The sequence below is a fragment of the Vanacampus margaritifer genome, chromosome 2 (genome assembly GCF_051991255.1).
Source record: "Vanacampus margaritifer isolate UIUO_Vmar chromosome 2, RoL_Vmar_1.0, whole genome shotgun sequence".
Classification (NCBI taxonomy): domain Eukaryota; kingdom Metazoa; phylum Chordata; class Actinopteri; order Syngnathiformes; family Syngnathidae; genus Vanacampus; species Vanacampus margaritifer.
In genome coordinates, this window is record NC_135433.1 from 47892766 (window position 1) to 47910761 (window position 17996).

Consider the following 17996-nt stretch of genomic DNA (forward strand, 5'->3'; position numbering starts at 1 on the left):
CTTTTAACAATGCTTGGAAATTTTTCATGGCACCCTGCAAATTTCCTCTGGTGATTTGACGTAAAGCAAAAAATGTGCGAGTCCTTAGTTCAAACGCCAACAGCGCAACAAGCTGCGCAAGACATTTTGAAATACTACAATCGTTCAGAGCAAAACACGTACATTTCAGGCAAGCAGTCGTCGGCATAGATATCTTAGAGTCTTCACTCTGAGTGGCCGCCCTGTTGAACTAGGAGCCCCGTGATGGTCTCTATGTATGTACCTGTGGCTTGTATCGCAGTTACCCGTCTGAACTGTGGAACAAACCAATCCGTGTCCAAATCGCTGAAGAATTCAATGATCAAAGAAATTGGAGCCAAATACACGCCAAGGTAGTTATCTAACATCTATGGTCTCCACAGCGAGCTAATGTATCAATTAGCATGCAAGCTACCCCATCTAGCATTCAAAATATTTGCAACGGCTACTATCTCCACTATTTTACACCATTAAAGTGTCTTATAACCGATCCAGATTCGCCAAAATGCTACACGAGATTCTACTGCAATTTGAAACTTAAAAAAACAACTATTCCGTAGTTAAAACAATGCGGCAGCTGCTAATTATGCTAGGTTTTTGAATAATTGACTGTTGGGCTTTATAAAAGCCATTTAAGTCAAATCCAACCGGAATTCGTCGGCACGGTTAGCGATTCGGGATTTAAGGAATGAATATGCCCCTTAAAGGGAAAGTCAACCCAAAAATGTTCTTTACAATCATTTGTTCTATGCAGTCCCACTAGTCTTAACATGTTATTGGGATTAATATTGCGTTTGAGGATAATGAATTAAATGGCGTTTTTATCCAGCTCAATGGGCTGCCATTTTGTAACTTGCTGGCGACTAAAAACAACATCACGGTTGCTCAGGGCTCATCTAACGACCAATCAACTCGTTTTCTGTTTGGTCATATGACATTTGCAATCTGAGCCATGATTGGTCAGTTAAATTGACAGCAGTCAGCAAGTGACAAAATGGCCGCCCCCTGAGATGGTTAAAAACAGGTGGATTTTCTACTTAATTCATATACCAGAAAAGCAATATTAATCAGAAAGTGGGTGCGCATAAAATATATTATTGTAAAAAAAAAAATAAAAAATAGGGTTGACTTCTTCTTTAATTCTTCTGTATTCCAAGACCTCTAATGTTTTGGTATAAAAGTGTCACGTACTGGAGCGCTGCAAGTCGCCGTCGCGTTCATATGATGACACTCCGGGTGACAAGCCACGCAGGTTTTCTTCACCACAGCCTCCCGCGGCTCCCTGCAAAGCCGAAGAGGGTTACAATTTAAGCCAGATTTAATGTTTGACAGACAAACTGATGAAGGGATGTTTGTCCTATTTCTGCCGGACGTTTAACTGGCTTGCTTTGTAATAACAAATTGCTCATTAAACATTACGCCAGGAAGGGAGTACACTTCAGGGCACATTCTCTTCCCGTACCCCTCTAGGATGTTGCAGGAGTCCACGCAGCTGCCGTCTCGACTGTGGTCCCGGCAGGCGAAGCACATGTCGGGGCTGGGACCCCAGCATCCGTCCGCTGTGCACTTCCGATCGCATGTATCGTTTCTCTGAGCTGGAAACAAACACAGAAGAAGAAAATCAAGTTATCTGTTTAAGACAAACTTTCTCAGCATGCTAGGCTTCCTCCCTGGGTCAATTGGTCATAACATCAACATGTACTCAATGAAAAAACAACAAAACAGACATGAGTTTATTACATCAAAAATGAATGGGATTGGGACTCCATTTGAAGGAGAAGAAACTAGAAACGCATGGTAGTAGGCTTGATAGATACAGAAATACTCTGTAGAGTATTTTTTTGTTTGATTGTAAATACAAAAGAGTATTGCATTTTAAAGTTTTGTAAAGTTTTTTTTTTTATTTATTTTCTACTTATTTTAAAATTAAAAAAAACATTGCATTTTATTTTCTAAAAAATTACGGAAAAAAGGAAAATCCATCCATGCATTTTCACAACCATGCTGGAGCCAATCCTAGCTGTCTTCAAGTAAAAAAAAAAGAAAAATATTGTCTTTTGATATTGTTAAAAAAATCCTAAAAAATTTAAAACAAAAGCTGTGTGTAATTATTACCATAAATATTTAAAATAGTCCATCATTTAACACAGGCCATGTAAGATATACATGTATGTCTCAAGTCATGCAAAAAAGGCAGATTTGGGGGAAATATTACACTTATTTACCGCATATCTGGGGGTCGGCGTTCTCGTTGATGGTTGCGGTCTGGCTGGTGGACTTGAAGAGCCTCTTCCAGTGGCTGTTGTTGGTGTAGCACAGGTTTTGGTTCTTGGTGATGACCACATCGCCATCGCTGATCTCTTTGAGGGAGCGCAGACCGAGGTAGCTGATGTCAATCTGGGTCACTGCCAAGCTGCGGCTTCCACTAATGGATAGGCGGAAAAAACATTTTTTATGACACTCACAAATAATTATATATTAAATCAACATTTTAAAAAGCAAATTGTGTGCTCTTTACCGCTTGGTTCGTCCTCGAATAATTTCCAGGTTCTCAAAGGGACTGAGGGCGTTCATGCTCTTGGGCCACGTTTGAATCCACAAGTATCCTGGAGCAACACCCGTTTTGTCAAGCATGAACACACCGAGTGGACCTAATGTTTGAAAACCTCCCAAAAACTTACCGGTTATTTCTTTAACTGTCTTGAACACATCTAGCAGGGCGGGGTCCATCTTTGGTGTTTTGGTGTATGCGTCCCTGCAAACATTAGGCAGGTTGACGCTCTGTGTCGCGTGCGTGGAGGCTGTTGATGTCCCTGACTTACCCGTGAATGGACGTGTGGATGACAACAATGTTGCCGTTGATTTTGGTGCAGTTTTTAAACGATTCGATGTTGGTGGCGTTGATGGAGTATGTGTGCGTCAGGTGGCCTGTACCCAGTCCGTTACACACTGTCGACAGTTAAGACAAGGCGGAAATGTTCATTAAACTTAATGGGTTGAATCTCAATATGTACAATTGCTCAACGAGTACCTCCGACCAGAGTCCTAGTCCTTTTGACAGTTATTCACTATATTGCACAATAGAAATAAGAAAGTAGAAATAATCCATAGAGAAAAAAAAAAACACTATTAAAGTACACGACACAGTCATGCAACGGGCACATCATACAACCACTGTAACGTGATCGTTCATTGCAAATTATTAATTTCAACTGTTCCATTGCACAATAGAGAAACTGAAAAATTAGAAATCATCCACAGAGACAAAAAAAATCCACAGCATATTGAGTCATGCCAAACTGTGATCGTTCCATGCAAGTTTGGCATGATAGCCGACAACTTAGACAACAGGACGAGACACAATAATTAGAAATAATCCAAAGAGTCGAAAGTCCAAGAAACACTCAGAACACGATAGAAAATAATATGAAATAAATAGTCAATAAAGTCCACAACATATTGTATGTGTACCTGTGTGTACGCGCCATAGGCAATAATTAACGTGATTGTTCCTTTTGCCTGCTATTATTCATGATAGATGCCAAATTGGACAACACAAACATAAGAAACAGAAATAATCCAAAGCATAAAAAAGTCCACCGCGATAATTCTGTCGAAGTTATTCATGAACCATGTTATGCAACAGAAATAGACAGAACTACAAATAATCCAGTTGAAAAAAAAAAATCATGTTGAGTTACGCAAGAGCACACAACACAAAAACACTTTAATGTGATTGTTCTTTTTCAATTCATGATAGCGGCCAAATTTAACAATAGAAATTAACAGAACAAATATAAATTATCCGCAGAGTAAAAAAAAGTCCGTGGCATGCTATGTCAAGCAAAGGCACACACACACACACGTTAAATTACTAGAATGTGATCAATTCTTTGCACAGAACAACTATTCACATGTATGTGTACCATGCACATGCCATATAACTAATGTAATCATTTTGTTAATTATTGTTCAGGAAAGCTGCCACCTTTTACAATAGAAATAAACAGAGCAAATAGAAATAATCCACAGAGTAAAAAAATAAAAATAAAGTCCAAAGCACAGAACAAACTTAAAGTGTATCTATGATTAAAGCAACTGCGCTTCATGCCAGTTATTCATGACAATGCACAATAGAAATAAGCACGACTACAAATGATCCACAGAGTCAAAAATGTCAAATAATGATTTGCATTCATGATCATGCCAAGTAGGTGTGTTTGTGTGTAAAATTTAGCTTGATGTTTTTGGGTGGATGCTAATAGAGGAGACTGGGTAACTAAATGAGCCTCAACAGCTCACAAATACACATTGTAGCTTTTTATGAAATTATCTACATAAAATTCCCTCATTAATAATAAAATCTGCTTAAATAAAAATGACATGGAGGAATATACACCTTAAAAAAAACTAGCTCAAAGGGTTACGTGTGAAGTGCGCTGGAATGCAGTACACAAACACTCGACAGGATATAATGATTGACAGGTGCTGTGGATGAGTCAAGAGGATGTCCCCTGTCCCCCCCCCCCCCCCCCAATTTGGGTTGTACAGTGCCAGCTTGGGGCCTCACCTTTGGGGCACAGTCCATAGCATTTGGCACACTTCCTGACGCCACCCTCCTCCACCTCGTAAGTGTTGCCGCCGCACGTACGCACGCACGCGCCGTGGTCCGTCACCACGTAGTTATCTGCCAGGATTGAGAGACACACAAGCAGTTTTGCTTTCGGATCGTACCCTATGCTAACTGTTTACAGGTTGACAGGTGACTTAGACATTGTGGAAAGAAATCTTACTTAAAAAAATAATAATTATCAGGAAGCTCCCTTTAGAGAGAAAGTTGCATTGATGTTCTTTTTAATTAAAATAATTATACTCTTAAAGAATACTCTACAAGAGTTTACAGTAGTCTTAGCGTAATTTTCTTCAGAAAAATTTGTCCTTTTAGGACAATGTGTCATTCTGCCCCCCAAAAAAAAATTAATTCAAAAAATAAACAAATAAAATAAAAATCTGAAAAAAATAAATAAAATTGAATGTACTGAATGTGCTCCTACAAGAAAGGCAATAATAAATAAATAAAAACAAAACATTGGACTCTTGGAGAAAGGAATTAATTGTTCGAGAAAAATGTTGCAGTCTCATAAAATTTATATATTTTTTTTAAATATATATTTTTTCAAGAAGGTGAAAGTAATACACTTGTATTTTTTGACAAACAAAAAACTTTATATATATATATATAAAAAAAAAAAAGTCATACTGTTATGAATCATCTTGTTCCAAAAACAAGAAAAAGTTGCACTCCAACAAAAAAATAAAAATAATAAGACTTTCGGTCATATTTTTAGGGAAAAAAATGTTGTGTTTTTACAACTGCAGTTTCGAATTGTACAACGTTGACTGTTTACAGGCTGAGGTGACTCAAACACCCGAGTTAAAGTGAGAAAGAACAGATGTTACATTAACATGCACAGAAACTCAATCATTGTCTTTCCTTGTCTACAAGGTTTATCATTAAACGAGGAAGCGCCTAATGTCTAACAAGCAGCAAGTGTTGACGGCAAGTCAAGTTTATCAGGATTCTTACGCGGGCAGCTCTTGACACAGGTGGCGCCGAAGTTGTACTTCCCGTGTGGGTTGGGTACCAGCTGGTGCTGGTTGCGGTCGTAGCGCATGAGACCCGGGCAGGAGTCCTTGCACACCCCGTCGTCCTGGATGTCCCGACAGGCCTGCAGCACAAACATAGCAGAGGCTTAATGAAAACACTGCATTCCTCCGCGGCGGACTGTGCAGCGGCCTCAACGCTCCCAGGGCTGCAGAGGCTGCTGCTAAATACACAAGCTAATAATGCTTTAAATAACCAGAGATGGGAGTTTTCAAAGAATTAGCCTCCCAACAGAGAACATAAAACATCTGGGCCTTCACCGAAAAAGAAAGCATTATTTAACATGCACATTATTGTTAGTTAGTCGAATTGCCATCTCAAAATTGTATGTAAATCTTGTTAAAACATGCAATGGTAAAACTATGAAGAAGAATTAAATAGTAACATTTTAAGAAAAAAATCATTTTCGTAAGCACATTGGATAAAATCTTTTTTTTTTTTTTAACGACAACCAGATTACAATAGTATATAATATAAAAAATTTTTATTTAAGTGGGAAATTTTTGCTTGGGAGTTTTGTTTGTTGGTTATGTGTCCATGTGCCAAAGAAACTCTGAAACAAGTATTTGAGACTTAAAAAGTTATCGCAAGAGAATAAATCCCTTCTTATGAGAATGAAGTAATCATACAAAAAAGTAGTATTTTTCAGCCAAAAAGTCACACTGTTAAAGGGATAAAGCAGTTAAAGTATGTTGCAAAAAAACGTTTTTATTTATTTTATTTTATTGTTTTATTATTTTATTATGTTGTACGGTGACCTTGAGTGTTTTGAAAGGTGCCTATAAATTAAACAAATTATTATTCTTATTAATTTTTACAAGTTTTTTTTCTTAGTAGTTATAGTACAATGATAAATACATTCTTATGAAAATAAAGTAGTAATGTTAAAAAAAAAAAAGTAGCATTCTTAGATAATTTGCAATGTTACGAGGATAGCGAATGCTGACTATTGCCCTAATAAATACTTAGTATTTATAGTAGGGGTGTTAAAAAAAATCGATTGGGCAATATATCGCGATATTACGGCGCGCAATTCTCAAATCGATTCAACATGCGGCCAAATTGATTTTTAAACATCACTTTTTGATGGAAATATTCAACAAAACGTCTTACTTAGGGTTAGGGTTCACACTTAAAGCATGGAAGAATGTTATATTAATGGAACATTAAGCCTTAATATTTTATTTTAATGCTGTTCAAACATGAAACAGACTGCAACCTGTTTGTTAAATACAGTATTTAATAAATTTGAGTAAAATAAAAAATAAAATGAAAAATCGTAAAAATCGATTCATAGATTAGTATCGGGAATAATCGCATCAAATCGAATCGTGACCTATGAACCGTGATACAGATGGAATCGCCAGGCACTACGCAATTCACACCCTAAATTTATAGTATAGTAGTATAGTATAGTAGTAAGCATCCTGTGATCTTCTCACCAGACAGTCAGTGGGGCGGGGTCCGGTGCATCCCGCAGCGCAGTGCTCATTGCAGCAGTCGATGGGTGAGGGTCCTTTGCACCTCTTGGAGCACTGCTGCGCACAGTTCAGTTTGGTTACTGCACAAAGGAGAACAGTGAAGAAAATGTCACGACAAGTCGCAAGTTGTACACTCATTTAAAAGTGACCATTCTATGTTTTGCATTCAAACTGACCTAGCCAAAAACATAGCCAAAAGATAAGCAGAGCTGCATGGAGTTTTTTTTGTGAGAGAAAAAAAATACAAATACTTAATTTTCAATTAACCTATACCAAAATATCTAAATATCGAGATAAGAAATGTTGTTGGTATCGTATAACCCTAGCCTAGCGTAAATAACAGAAATCAGCTTACAAGTCTGACAGTTTTGGGGTCCAGGTGCCCAGCAAGAACCGTTGAAGCAGCTTTTGTCACATTTTTTACCTATAAGAAACAATAGATTTTTTTTTTTTAATGCCTTAATTAATGATTAATAATATTGGTCAGCGCATCACTCACAAAGCGGGTTGTTGCTAGCCACGAGTGGCAGCTCCAATTTGGGTTTACTGTCCTCATTAATGATGTCGTACCACTGGATGGTCTCCACGTTGCACAAGTAGTTGTTACCAAATTTCACACCGCCTTTGATAATTTCTGCAAAAGACAAACTTTTTACTTTAATGACGTGAATATTCACCAAGATGAAGACGTAATGTGCTGGCACAAACCTGTGAGGCTGGTCAGAAGGAGCTCGCTGGTGCCACGACCCGAATTTTTGTTATAATTAGCCAGCACGGAAAGGGCAAAGCTTCCCTCGTAAAGCGAGTGACCACGAATGATGCGCAGGTTGTCCAGTGGGATCCTGGATGCGCTGTTGAGGGCGATGAGCACGTAGCCGCCCACTTCTTCTATCGTCTGGAGAAACAAAAATAGCAAATGGGTATTTAGATAACCATAACTGGTTTAAAATTTGAATCGGCGATCTATGTATTAGCCACTCTTAGTTTGTCTAGTCATATGCAGTTGCCATGTCCCTTTTAATGATGTATGCTAATGTATTAGCCACGCTTAGTTTGTCTAGTCTTATACGGTTACTATGTCCCTTAAGATGATAATGTATGATGTTGATATATTACAGTAGGCACTCTTAGTTTTTCTAGTCCTATGCAGTTACCTTGTGATGATGATGTATTAGCCACTCTTAGTTTGTCTAGTCTCATGCAGTTACCAAGTCCCATATGATGATAATGTATGATGATGCATGAGCCACTCTTAGTTTGTCTAGTCGTATGTGGTTAGTATGTCCCTTATGATTACGTATGATGACATTGTATTTGCCACTCTTAGTTTGTCTAGTCTTATGCAGTTACTATGTACCTTATGCTAATATATGATGATGATGCATTAGCCACCCTTAGCTTGTCTCGTCTTATGTAGTTACTATGTCCCTTATGGTGATAATGTATGATGATGATGTATGAGCCACTCTTAGTTTGTCTAGTCTTATGTGATTACTATGTCCCTTATGATTACGTATGATGACATTGTATTCGCCACTCTGAGTTTGTCTAGTCCTATGCAGTTACTATGTACCTTATGCTAATGTATGATGATGATGATGATGTATTAGCCACTCTTAGTTTGACTAGTCTTATGCGGTTACTGTGTCCCGTATGATGATGTGATAATATGGTCATTTGCTATGCAGTTGCTATGTGCCTATATTAGTCACTCTTAGCTTGTCTAGTCACTCTTATTTTATCAAATAAGCCCTTTATTCTGTCATATAGAATTGTGCCTTGCCCTAGCGAGAGTTACTGAATGACACTTTAGTCGGTACATTGAAGTTTCTTAGCGGAGGTTAATTTCTGCATCCAGCCCCCTCAAGTGTTTTCTTCAAGGTCATGTGCATCCAGCCATGCTCTCTATTGTTAATTTATATTTTTGTCTATAAAGGCTCTCTGTTTTCCAACATCCGTGTCTTACCTGCGTTTTGGTCGGCAGCTCACGCGACAGTATTTTTCAAGAACTTGTTTGTGTTAACACAGAAGAGTAATATGCTTTTACCCTGAGGAAGGACAAGTCACGGTGCTCCTCCATGTAGGTGACCTCCAGGTTCTCCAGGACCACGCTGCAGTTGCTGTAGGTCTTTACCATGTTCAGGTAGTGGTCGTCTTTGGAGCCCAGCAAGTTTAAGCGGTTGGTGATGCCTTGGCACACTGCCGAGAAAAATACCAACATCTGTAACTATGGGACAATGCCACAAATGATGTCAGTGCCACAAATGCTATCAGTCACCGACGTTACACAACAAACACACATAGGCTTGTGCATTTTCTCCATCCAGTCATAACTTGGCCTGCTTTCATGTAAAAATAGCCAACGTGGGTTGCTTCTACTATTGGAATCACATCCCCACAACAAAGCGCAAAATCTTGCTGGTGGGTGAAAATGAGACGGGCACATTGGAACTGGCAGCAGACGGAAAAGGCATACGTCACTCACCAGGCTAGACATCTAACCTTAAAAAGCATAATATGTCTTATTTAAATGCTACGAGTTTGAGAGTAGCAGCAAATGTAGCTTTATGTAGTGTAGAATTAGTCGACAGTGTTTGAGCAAGAAAGGCATTCAGGATAAGTGCTGACTAAACAAAACTGGGGATTTTTTACTAGGATGAATGAGTCTTCCATTGTAGCGTGAGCCGGTCCGACGGGTTCTGACCGGCACCCTGCAGGAGTCACCCGTGCTGTGCAAACCGCTCCGCCAGTAACAACACTGACATACATTCACTCATATTACCCGCACATTTATTAACTGTATAATGGATTTTTTTTTCCCCGCAAGCAAAGAGTCTTCCAGGTGTGTAGCGGAAATCACGGCACTGCTGTATTGTAAAGTCTCCCGGGCTGCATTCCACAACAGGTTAGCACTTGACTGCCAAATAGACCAAGCCATAATCTTAGCAATTCTTATGCAAAGCAAAGTAGTCAGTAGATTATATTGGAAAATAAGCATTTTATGGGAATAAACCTGATAGCCTCACTAAGAGAGAGACAGAGAGAGAGAGAGAGAGAGAGAGAGAGAAAAGAATGGTATCCGGTACTTGTGGACACTGCTGACACCAGTCACAATGCTTAAGTCAAAAAAAGTTGCAGCAGTATCGGTACTCAGTATCGGTGAAAACTCACGGGTAAAAAAAATACATTATACAATTTAAGCAATTTAAAAAAAAAATGTACAGAATTGAAGTAGCATTATGCAAAAATATTTTAACAAAAAGGAACAAGTTTAACCTTGTTCTAAAGAAATGTTATAATCGAATAATAAAGTTAATAAATAATTTTATTTGCAAAGGTGGAATTTTACGAGCTATAATATCAGGAAAAAACATTATTATTATTTTCAAGCATTGAATTGTACTTATTCAAAAAAAAGCATCAGCATTTTTCCCATAGAACAGTTGGAATGAGGATAGTCCTAATGTTAAACACTCCAATCTAATGAGAGTAAAGCGGCCATTTGAAGAAAATCAAGTTGTCACATTTCGGGGGGAAAATTTTCAATAAAGTTTATCATACAATAATAAGGCTGTATCTTGTTTTGAGGTAAAAAAGAAAGAATGAAGTCAAAATAAATGAAAAATAATTTTGAGAATACAGTCATTTCAAATGAATAAATAAATGATGAATTAAAATGAAAATGAAAAAAAAAAAGAATAAAAATCTGAGTTGAATACTTTTGATAAAAGCTGTCACAAGAAAAAAAAAGGAATATGTCGTGAAGTCACTTTTAAAGCCATACACACTCAAATGCAATGAAAGGGAGCTCAAGTAAAGATTAAAAATACCCCTCACATGCATGTTCTTGCGTTCAATATCACAGAATCCATTTTGATCTGTTTACTCCATTAACCAATGGGATAATTGGCAACTCTAAAAATATTCAATAGCTGCAATTAATTAACTACAACTAAAATGGGGAAAAATGCGGAAACTTGGCCCAATTATTGGGATATTTGTACCCCATTTAAGATCATCTAAGGAGCATATGCAGTCACTGCAGTACTTTAGTGAATAAGCGGGAATTAGCGCATAAACATCTGCCTGCCGTCGTCCTCCCTCACCCTCCTCATTAGCTGCTCCCTGAAGGTCCTTGCAGACATGAACCGGGCCAACCGTCCACGACAACTCAAGGCACACTAGGGAGCTTTAAATTAATTAGAGGAGCCACGCGAGGTACAATTAATGCTGTAATTATTCCTCGAGCTAAAGCGTAATAAGCAGACGGCGTGTACGGTAAATATGTACACTTCACACAGCTGCTTTCCCCCGTAAATACGTTATTCTGATTTACAACGAAAAGGCAGAGTGAGGCGGGTGACATCAACAAACCAGGTTAGCTAAGCAAGAAGAGGAGAAAAACAAGAAACAAGCAAAGCCACCGAGCCGCTTCTGCTTGGAGTGCCTGATTTCATAACGGGCCCTACAGGTGGTAAATGACCCGATAGCCCAGGACCATAAAGTCACTTCCTTATTAGGCCGCGACGCACAAAACGAGGTCAGGCTGAATCAACACATGAGCCACCGCAAGCTTGCTTCACTGGACTAGTTAAGATTTTTCCCAACAGCTGCACAATCTAGCGACACCCAAATATTCTGCATTTATAAGTTTATTAAAGCTATTTATTATTTTGTAAAGGCTGGATTTGTTTTATTGAGTTCTTGCATTGTGAGTTATTAGAGGAAGGTGGTTGGATCTAAGGTCTTTCAAGATTTGTCATATTACAAAAAAATCCCAGGGGGAAGGCGGTTGGGAGTGGGTGGGAGGGAGTAGGGGGTTTGGGGCTGGGGGGGGTTGGGTGGGTTGGTGGGGTTGGTCGGGTGACGTTTGTTTTTGGGAAGAAAACAAGATTTTTACAATAAAATAAAATGAATAAAACCTTAAACATTACAAAAACAAAATTAGAAATATTATGAAAAAAGTCATATTTTTAATGTAACATTAAATAATGTTCTTAAAGTGATCTTCGTACATTGCAGTGTTGACAGTAAGAAGAAAAAATGAATAAAAAAATGAGAATAAAGACACTTAAAAAATATATTTTTTTAATAATTATAGTAACTAGGCCAATAAAAAAAAAATCAAAATTAATTTCATGACTAGGTTACTTGTAAGCGCTATATAATTAGCAGTCCATTCCATTTTTTAGAATTCAATTTTTTTTATTCCAATGATAGCACTTCTTTTGTTTGACATTTCTTATTGACCAACTTATTATTTATTAGAATTTTATTTCACAGTGCTTTCAAGTGTTTTAAGAACACTTTTTTTTTTTTTTTAAAGTGAGAATTGACATTTTCACTATAGATATAGTTAATTTTAGTCAGTGCTACTCACGTAAAATGTAGTTTCAGTTAGTTTTAATTTTCTAAAAAGAAGTTTATTTTTTTATTTTTTTTATTATTCGTCAATGAAAATGTTTTGAGTTTTGGTTTGAATTATTTTGCTAGTTTTATTTACCTATAACCTTGAACCATGGATGTGTACGGTTTGCCCATTTATGGCTAGTAGAAGAAAACGGCGTGTACTAAAGTAGAAAAAAAAATACACACTTTGGTGTTCCACTATGCTTGAGTCACTTTTGACTCAAACTTACCTGTCATGGGCGGGGCTTGTGCTGACATCAGTATCACTGGAACAGAGACCAATTAGCCGTTGCTTCACTTCCTGCTTTCACATGGAGGTAATAGCAACTGAACTAAGGAGTGTCTCTGCGTGCAGTGTGCAGTGTTCAGTTTGTGTGTAGTGTGCAGTGTGTGTGTGTGTGTGTGTGTGCGCACACACTGACCTCATGAGAAGCCAATATAATAAAGCGAACCATCTTTGCTTTGATTAATCCCCTAGTCACAGGTCTATTAGTGTTCACTCTGATATGTTATTTTACGAGATAAAGAAAAATGACAAATTAATTTGGATTTCTTCATAAAAACTGGTGCTATTATGTTGTAATGCAATATCACAAAATGGGATCAATTATATAAGAATAAAATAATGTGAAAATCATTTTAAGAAGAAAAACTATCACATTACAAGGGTAAGTTTGTCAAAATTTTACACAAAAAGAATTTTCCAAGAGTAAAGTAATATTGCCACAAAAAAAAAGTATTTAAATAAAGTAATGTCACAAATAAAGTTGTATTTTTCTGGAGAGAAAAAATGGCAGAGTAAACCATTTATACCCTAACTGCAAAAATGTATGCAATGAAACACTTGTTGACTGGCTTCACATGATCATATTTTGCTTTAGTTAAACAAATGTTTGTGTTTCAGTGAAGAAAATGCCATTGTGTTTGTGTGCATGAGAAATGTGACCCTCAACTGGCAAGCAGCAAGCTTTCCCAATGTTACCAAAAAGGGCTATTGCACAGGCTTGCGTGTGAGTTCCTTATGATGCAAGTGATGCTGATTTATCTAATCTTCTCCCATCTATCTGTAACTCCAAATTTCTTTTGATCTCAAGGTTGATACTACGCCAAGCAAAACGGAATGGTGATAACTGGAAGATTTATAGCAAACGCCATAGGCTCCATTCTAACGCAGCCCGCGCGGGACATAAATACATGGTTTGTACTTCTCAATTACACCTCGCATGAAACGGTGTTTTCCGACAAAACAATGAAAGTCCACAAATTCAAACCGTGACTTTCCTGGGACTCAATGGTTGCTTTTTGGACATCCAATACGCGCTTAAATCAAGGCGCGTTTTACGAGCGAGCCGCTTCCTCTCGTCCGCTAGCTGCAATTGAATTACGCTGCATCCACTGGCTGCTCATTCAATTATGTGAAAACATATACATAATCAAAGGAGGATGCTAAATGCCATTCTTGTTGATTTCCCAGTCAACAGCATTAGGGCAAAGCAGGTTATGTAACCTGTGCCTTCAGTCTGATAGCAAATCATTGTTCTGCTGCCTCATTTAAAAGGGTCAAGTCAAATATTATATAATATGTATTAGGGGTGTGCAAAAAAAATCGATTCTCATAAGAATTGCGATTCTCATTCAGTACGATTCAGAATCAATTTTAAATGTCCCCAAATCGATTTTATTTAAATTATTTATATTGTCTTGCCTTTGTCTGTTTCTGCCTTTATTTGGAGCGCTGTTCATGCTGTACCTGATTTGGCCACTGAGACTGAGAGGCAGTGTGGTTCCACGCGGTCTAATACACTGTTAAGTTGTAGCCACATTAGAGAGTAGAAGGAAAAAGTCACGATCAAGTTAGTCCAATAAATATGTCTGGTCGGTGCTGGATTTCACTTTCCTTTCTTTTCTTTGGTCCTTCCTCAGGTCTCCTGACGGCCTCACGACTCTGGCTGGAAGTGTTCGGTTTAGGTGAACGGTATGGGATTTTTTAATAGGTTTTAGGTGAACTAATAAATACACACAGACACAGCCCACATACAAAAAAAAAAAAAGAGAGAGCAATGATGATGACATGTCAAATTGGTAAAATTGCCGAATGAACAATACTGAGCTCTCCAGAAAAAAGAGAGAAAAAAAGAAAACAAAAGTTAGTCCAATAAAAGTTGTTTTTTTTGCAGTGTGAAGCCGTTCTTTTGAGTGATAAAAGTGCCGCGAGTAGCGCGCTAATTCGCATTAGCGAGTCAGACTGGAGTAGATCATTACAATTCCTTGTACATCTATAAATTGAAGCAAAAATCGTTCTTAAACGAAAATGTATCCTGAATCGAATCGCAGACCCAAAAATCGGAATCGAATCGAATCGTGAGACATTCAAAGATTTCCACCCCTAATATGTATAATATTTATATATATATATAATATGTTCTATGTGCACCCGCTAGTTTAAACACAACATTCTGACTAATATAATATTTGCGGAATATGAATGAAGATGAAAAATCCACCTATTTTATCTAGGAGGTGACCATTTTGCCACTTCCTGTAATTTCAACTGAAAATGACATGACAATGTCTAAGGACTGAGCTTGCAAACGTGACATGCTCAAGGTAACAACCGATCACAACTTCCCTGTTTTCAAAGTTTGGTCAATTGAGATAAGCAAGCTGAGCCCTTAAGCACTGGGGTGACATTTTCAGTCGACAGCAAGTGGCAAAATGGCCGCCCCCTGAGATGGAAATAAACGAGTGGATATTGCTGCTTAATTCATATTCCACAATCGGAATAGCATGTTTAGAGTAATGACAGCAGAGAGCAGTAATGTAAAGACCATTTTTCACTTGACTTCCCTTTCAAGGGTGAATAATCACACCATCATCCTCTACTTACAGTATCGTATTACTATTATTAGTATTTTACAGTATTTCTTTACAAATTACGATTCTGATATTTTGCAGAATAAAATTCAGATAACAGAGTAACCTGTCGTTTAATAAAAAATATATAATGGATAAGATATATTTTTGAGTCCTTTAACACAACAATAAAGAATTACAGGCAGAGCATTTAACTTTTTACAATACTGTGCTTTATTATTTGTTAAACTTTACAACAGAGAGAAAAATCTGGAGAAAAAAAAACGCCTTTTTTTTGGCTGATTTTAAATAAAGCTAATCGGTCAGGCTCATCAAAAACTTTTTTTAAGCAAAACTGCTAAACAATGTGTACTGCACATTACTGCCCCCTACTGAACTGGAGTGGCCCAACTAATGACTTTAGAATTGAAAGATTATGTGTTGCCGTATTCAGCATTATTTGTGGAAAATATTAACAAATATATCTCCTCCCACAGTAAATGCTACAAACCAAACTGACACCTGCTACTCTGCTTGAGTTGAGCAAATAAACTCCCCCAGCCTGGTATGTGCATTTTACTGATGTCCACCATTTTTTTTTCTTTTTTATGAGGGTGATTTGAAAGGTATTGATATCCTGCTCCCTTTAAAAGGGGAAATACATTCTTCCTTTATGCGAGAGATGCCCCGACAGCAAACGTCTCTGGGCTTTGGAAAGGGAAGAAAAAGGTGGGAGGGCTGCAATAAAGAAGTGGATGATTGAAACGAAGGAAAAAGAAGAAACACAAGCCTCCTCTGACATGTCAGGAAGTTGCTCTTTGCGCTGGATCCGCTCCAGGCGGCTACCCGTTGATGCTGGACCAGATGGTAGCTGATTCTCGTCTCCGGGGGAAGAGGAGGATGGACGGAATCTAGAATTATGTACTACTGAGGACAGGAAGTGATGGAAAGGGAGGGGGGAGAAAAGGTCTCAAAAAGTAGAAAAGCAGGGTCGTGGATGGCCACGGCGTATCCCGCAAGCATCCTTCGATTGTTTATTGCTATTGTGTATGTAGCGCGGTCAGCAAGGTCATCAAAACAGAATGCTGAAAAACGAACCCATTACTTTTGCGACTTCTAAGCGAGAGTATTGGAAGTCTCTGTTAGCATTATTTTTAATTTTGCATTAAAGTGTATTACAAAAGCATTTTTCCCCTGACTCATGTTAATTAACCAGTGATTTTTGCTTATTTTGTACTTCATATTCTTCGTGATTAAATAAAAATAAAATAAAAATAAAAAGTGGATTGATGTTGCCGATTCAGTCATTGTTTTCCAAAGTAAGTTTGACAATGTCTTATTTTGATTAAACACAGAAGATAATCAGTTTTCTTTCATCAAGGACCACAGAAATCAGTGAACAATTACTGTTGATATGCTGAAATCAGAGGATTTGGACGATTTTAGATTTAAAAAATTGATGAAAAAAAGTTGTCGATTAAGTTGATAATTGATTACTTGTCGTTGTATCGGTCAGTCCTCAAAGAGTAAACACCTCTACTGGTATTGGTCAGAAAAAATAAACATCAAAAATCAAAAATCATTGATAATCCTCCAATTGTGTGATTATGTATTTAGCGCAAAATCAAGATCTGGTTCTAACAATGAAGTGGGCTGAAATGGGCAAAAACTGAATGCTGCAAAACTATCGTAACTTTCTATTAGCTTAACGACTCTCCATCTGGTCCAAAATGCCGCTGCCCGAGTACTGACTAGAACTAGAAGAAGAGATCATATTTCTTCACTGATTAAAATTCCTTTACCTCAATAATAAAAAAAACTCTAAGCTAAATGTTTTGGCCCATGTCAAGATCTCAAGTACTGTTCAATACTTTAAAATTGGACCTCTGGTCTGCACGATAACAATGAAGCTGAGGTATCTTCCTGGTTGTCCTCCATGGGATCGAATCGGGGAGTGGGTAGTCAGGAGTGGTTTGTGGTTAAGCTAAAAGTGGACCGAAGCTGTTGGTTGTAAGGTCAAACTGTGGAAATGACACGTAGCCTATGAACATGGCCGCGTTTTCCCTGAAGACTACTCATGGTGCGCCCATCTGGAATACACAAGCCCATTGAATGTGCCTGTGAAGTTCAGTCCGCTCAAAGCTCTACGAGACCAAAAAAGGATTATGTGTTTAAGAGCGTATGAGACACTGCAGTTACTCTCGGCTGGGCTAATTTAATGTTTGGGGTGTAACTCAGCTTGAGGAAGCTGGATTTCAAAGGGGATGCACAACGTGTGCTCACAATTCCTCACACTGGGACAGCATGTATGTACACTCGCCCGCCAGCCAAATCAGGTACACACGAACAAAATCCAAAGGAAGTGCCGTATCAATCATTCTGGATTCCATATTTTACGACAAGGCTGAAGTTGCCCAATGAATCTGTTGGAACCAGAGGCCTAAACAAAGGTGGAATGCAGCCAGTATATAACATTGTAAAGTTTAACACTCACCGCCTACGCGAATGTGCTGACAAAAGTTGTCGCTAAACTGGTTCGGACATCGCCACGCATCTTATTATCGGAATTG

General features: G+C 38.0%; 1 protein-coding gene across 2 annotated transcripts in view; it reads right to left on the reverse strand.

The window, feature by feature from the left end:
- egfra (epidermal growth factor receptor a (erythroblastic leukemia viral (v-erb-b) oncogene homolog, avian)) overlaps nt 1–17996 on the reverse strand; it is a 61218-nt gene that overhangs the window by 22079 nt on the left and 21143 nt on the right. Inside the window, exons 2-14 of one of the 2 annotated variants that reach the window (XM_077555890.1) lie at nt 9212–9363; nt 7873–8059; nt 7664–7798; nt 7520–7588; nt 7126–7244; nt 5606–5747; nt 4589–4705; nt 2841–2967; nt 2700–2773; nt 2537–2624; nt 2244–2443; nt 1481–1613; nt 1210–1300 (exon numbers count right to left, since the gene is read on the reverse strand). In XM_077555890.1, coding sequence (XP_077412016.1) covers nt 1210–1300; nt 1481–1613; nt 2244–2443; nt 2537–2624; nt 2700–2773; nt 2841–2967; nt 4589–4705; nt 5606–5747; nt 7126–7244; nt 7520–7588; nt 7664–7798; nt 7873–8059; nt 9212–9363 — 1634 coding nt within the window. Of the gene's footprint in view, nt 1–1209; nt 1301–1480; nt 1614–2243; nt 2444–2536; nt 2774–2840; nt 2968–4588; nt 4706–5605; nt 5748–7125; nt 7245–7519; nt 7589–7663; nt 7799–7872; nt 8060–9211; nt 9364–17996 lie in introns of both variants that reach the window. The other variant, XM_077555888.1, reaches the window with a different exon arrangement.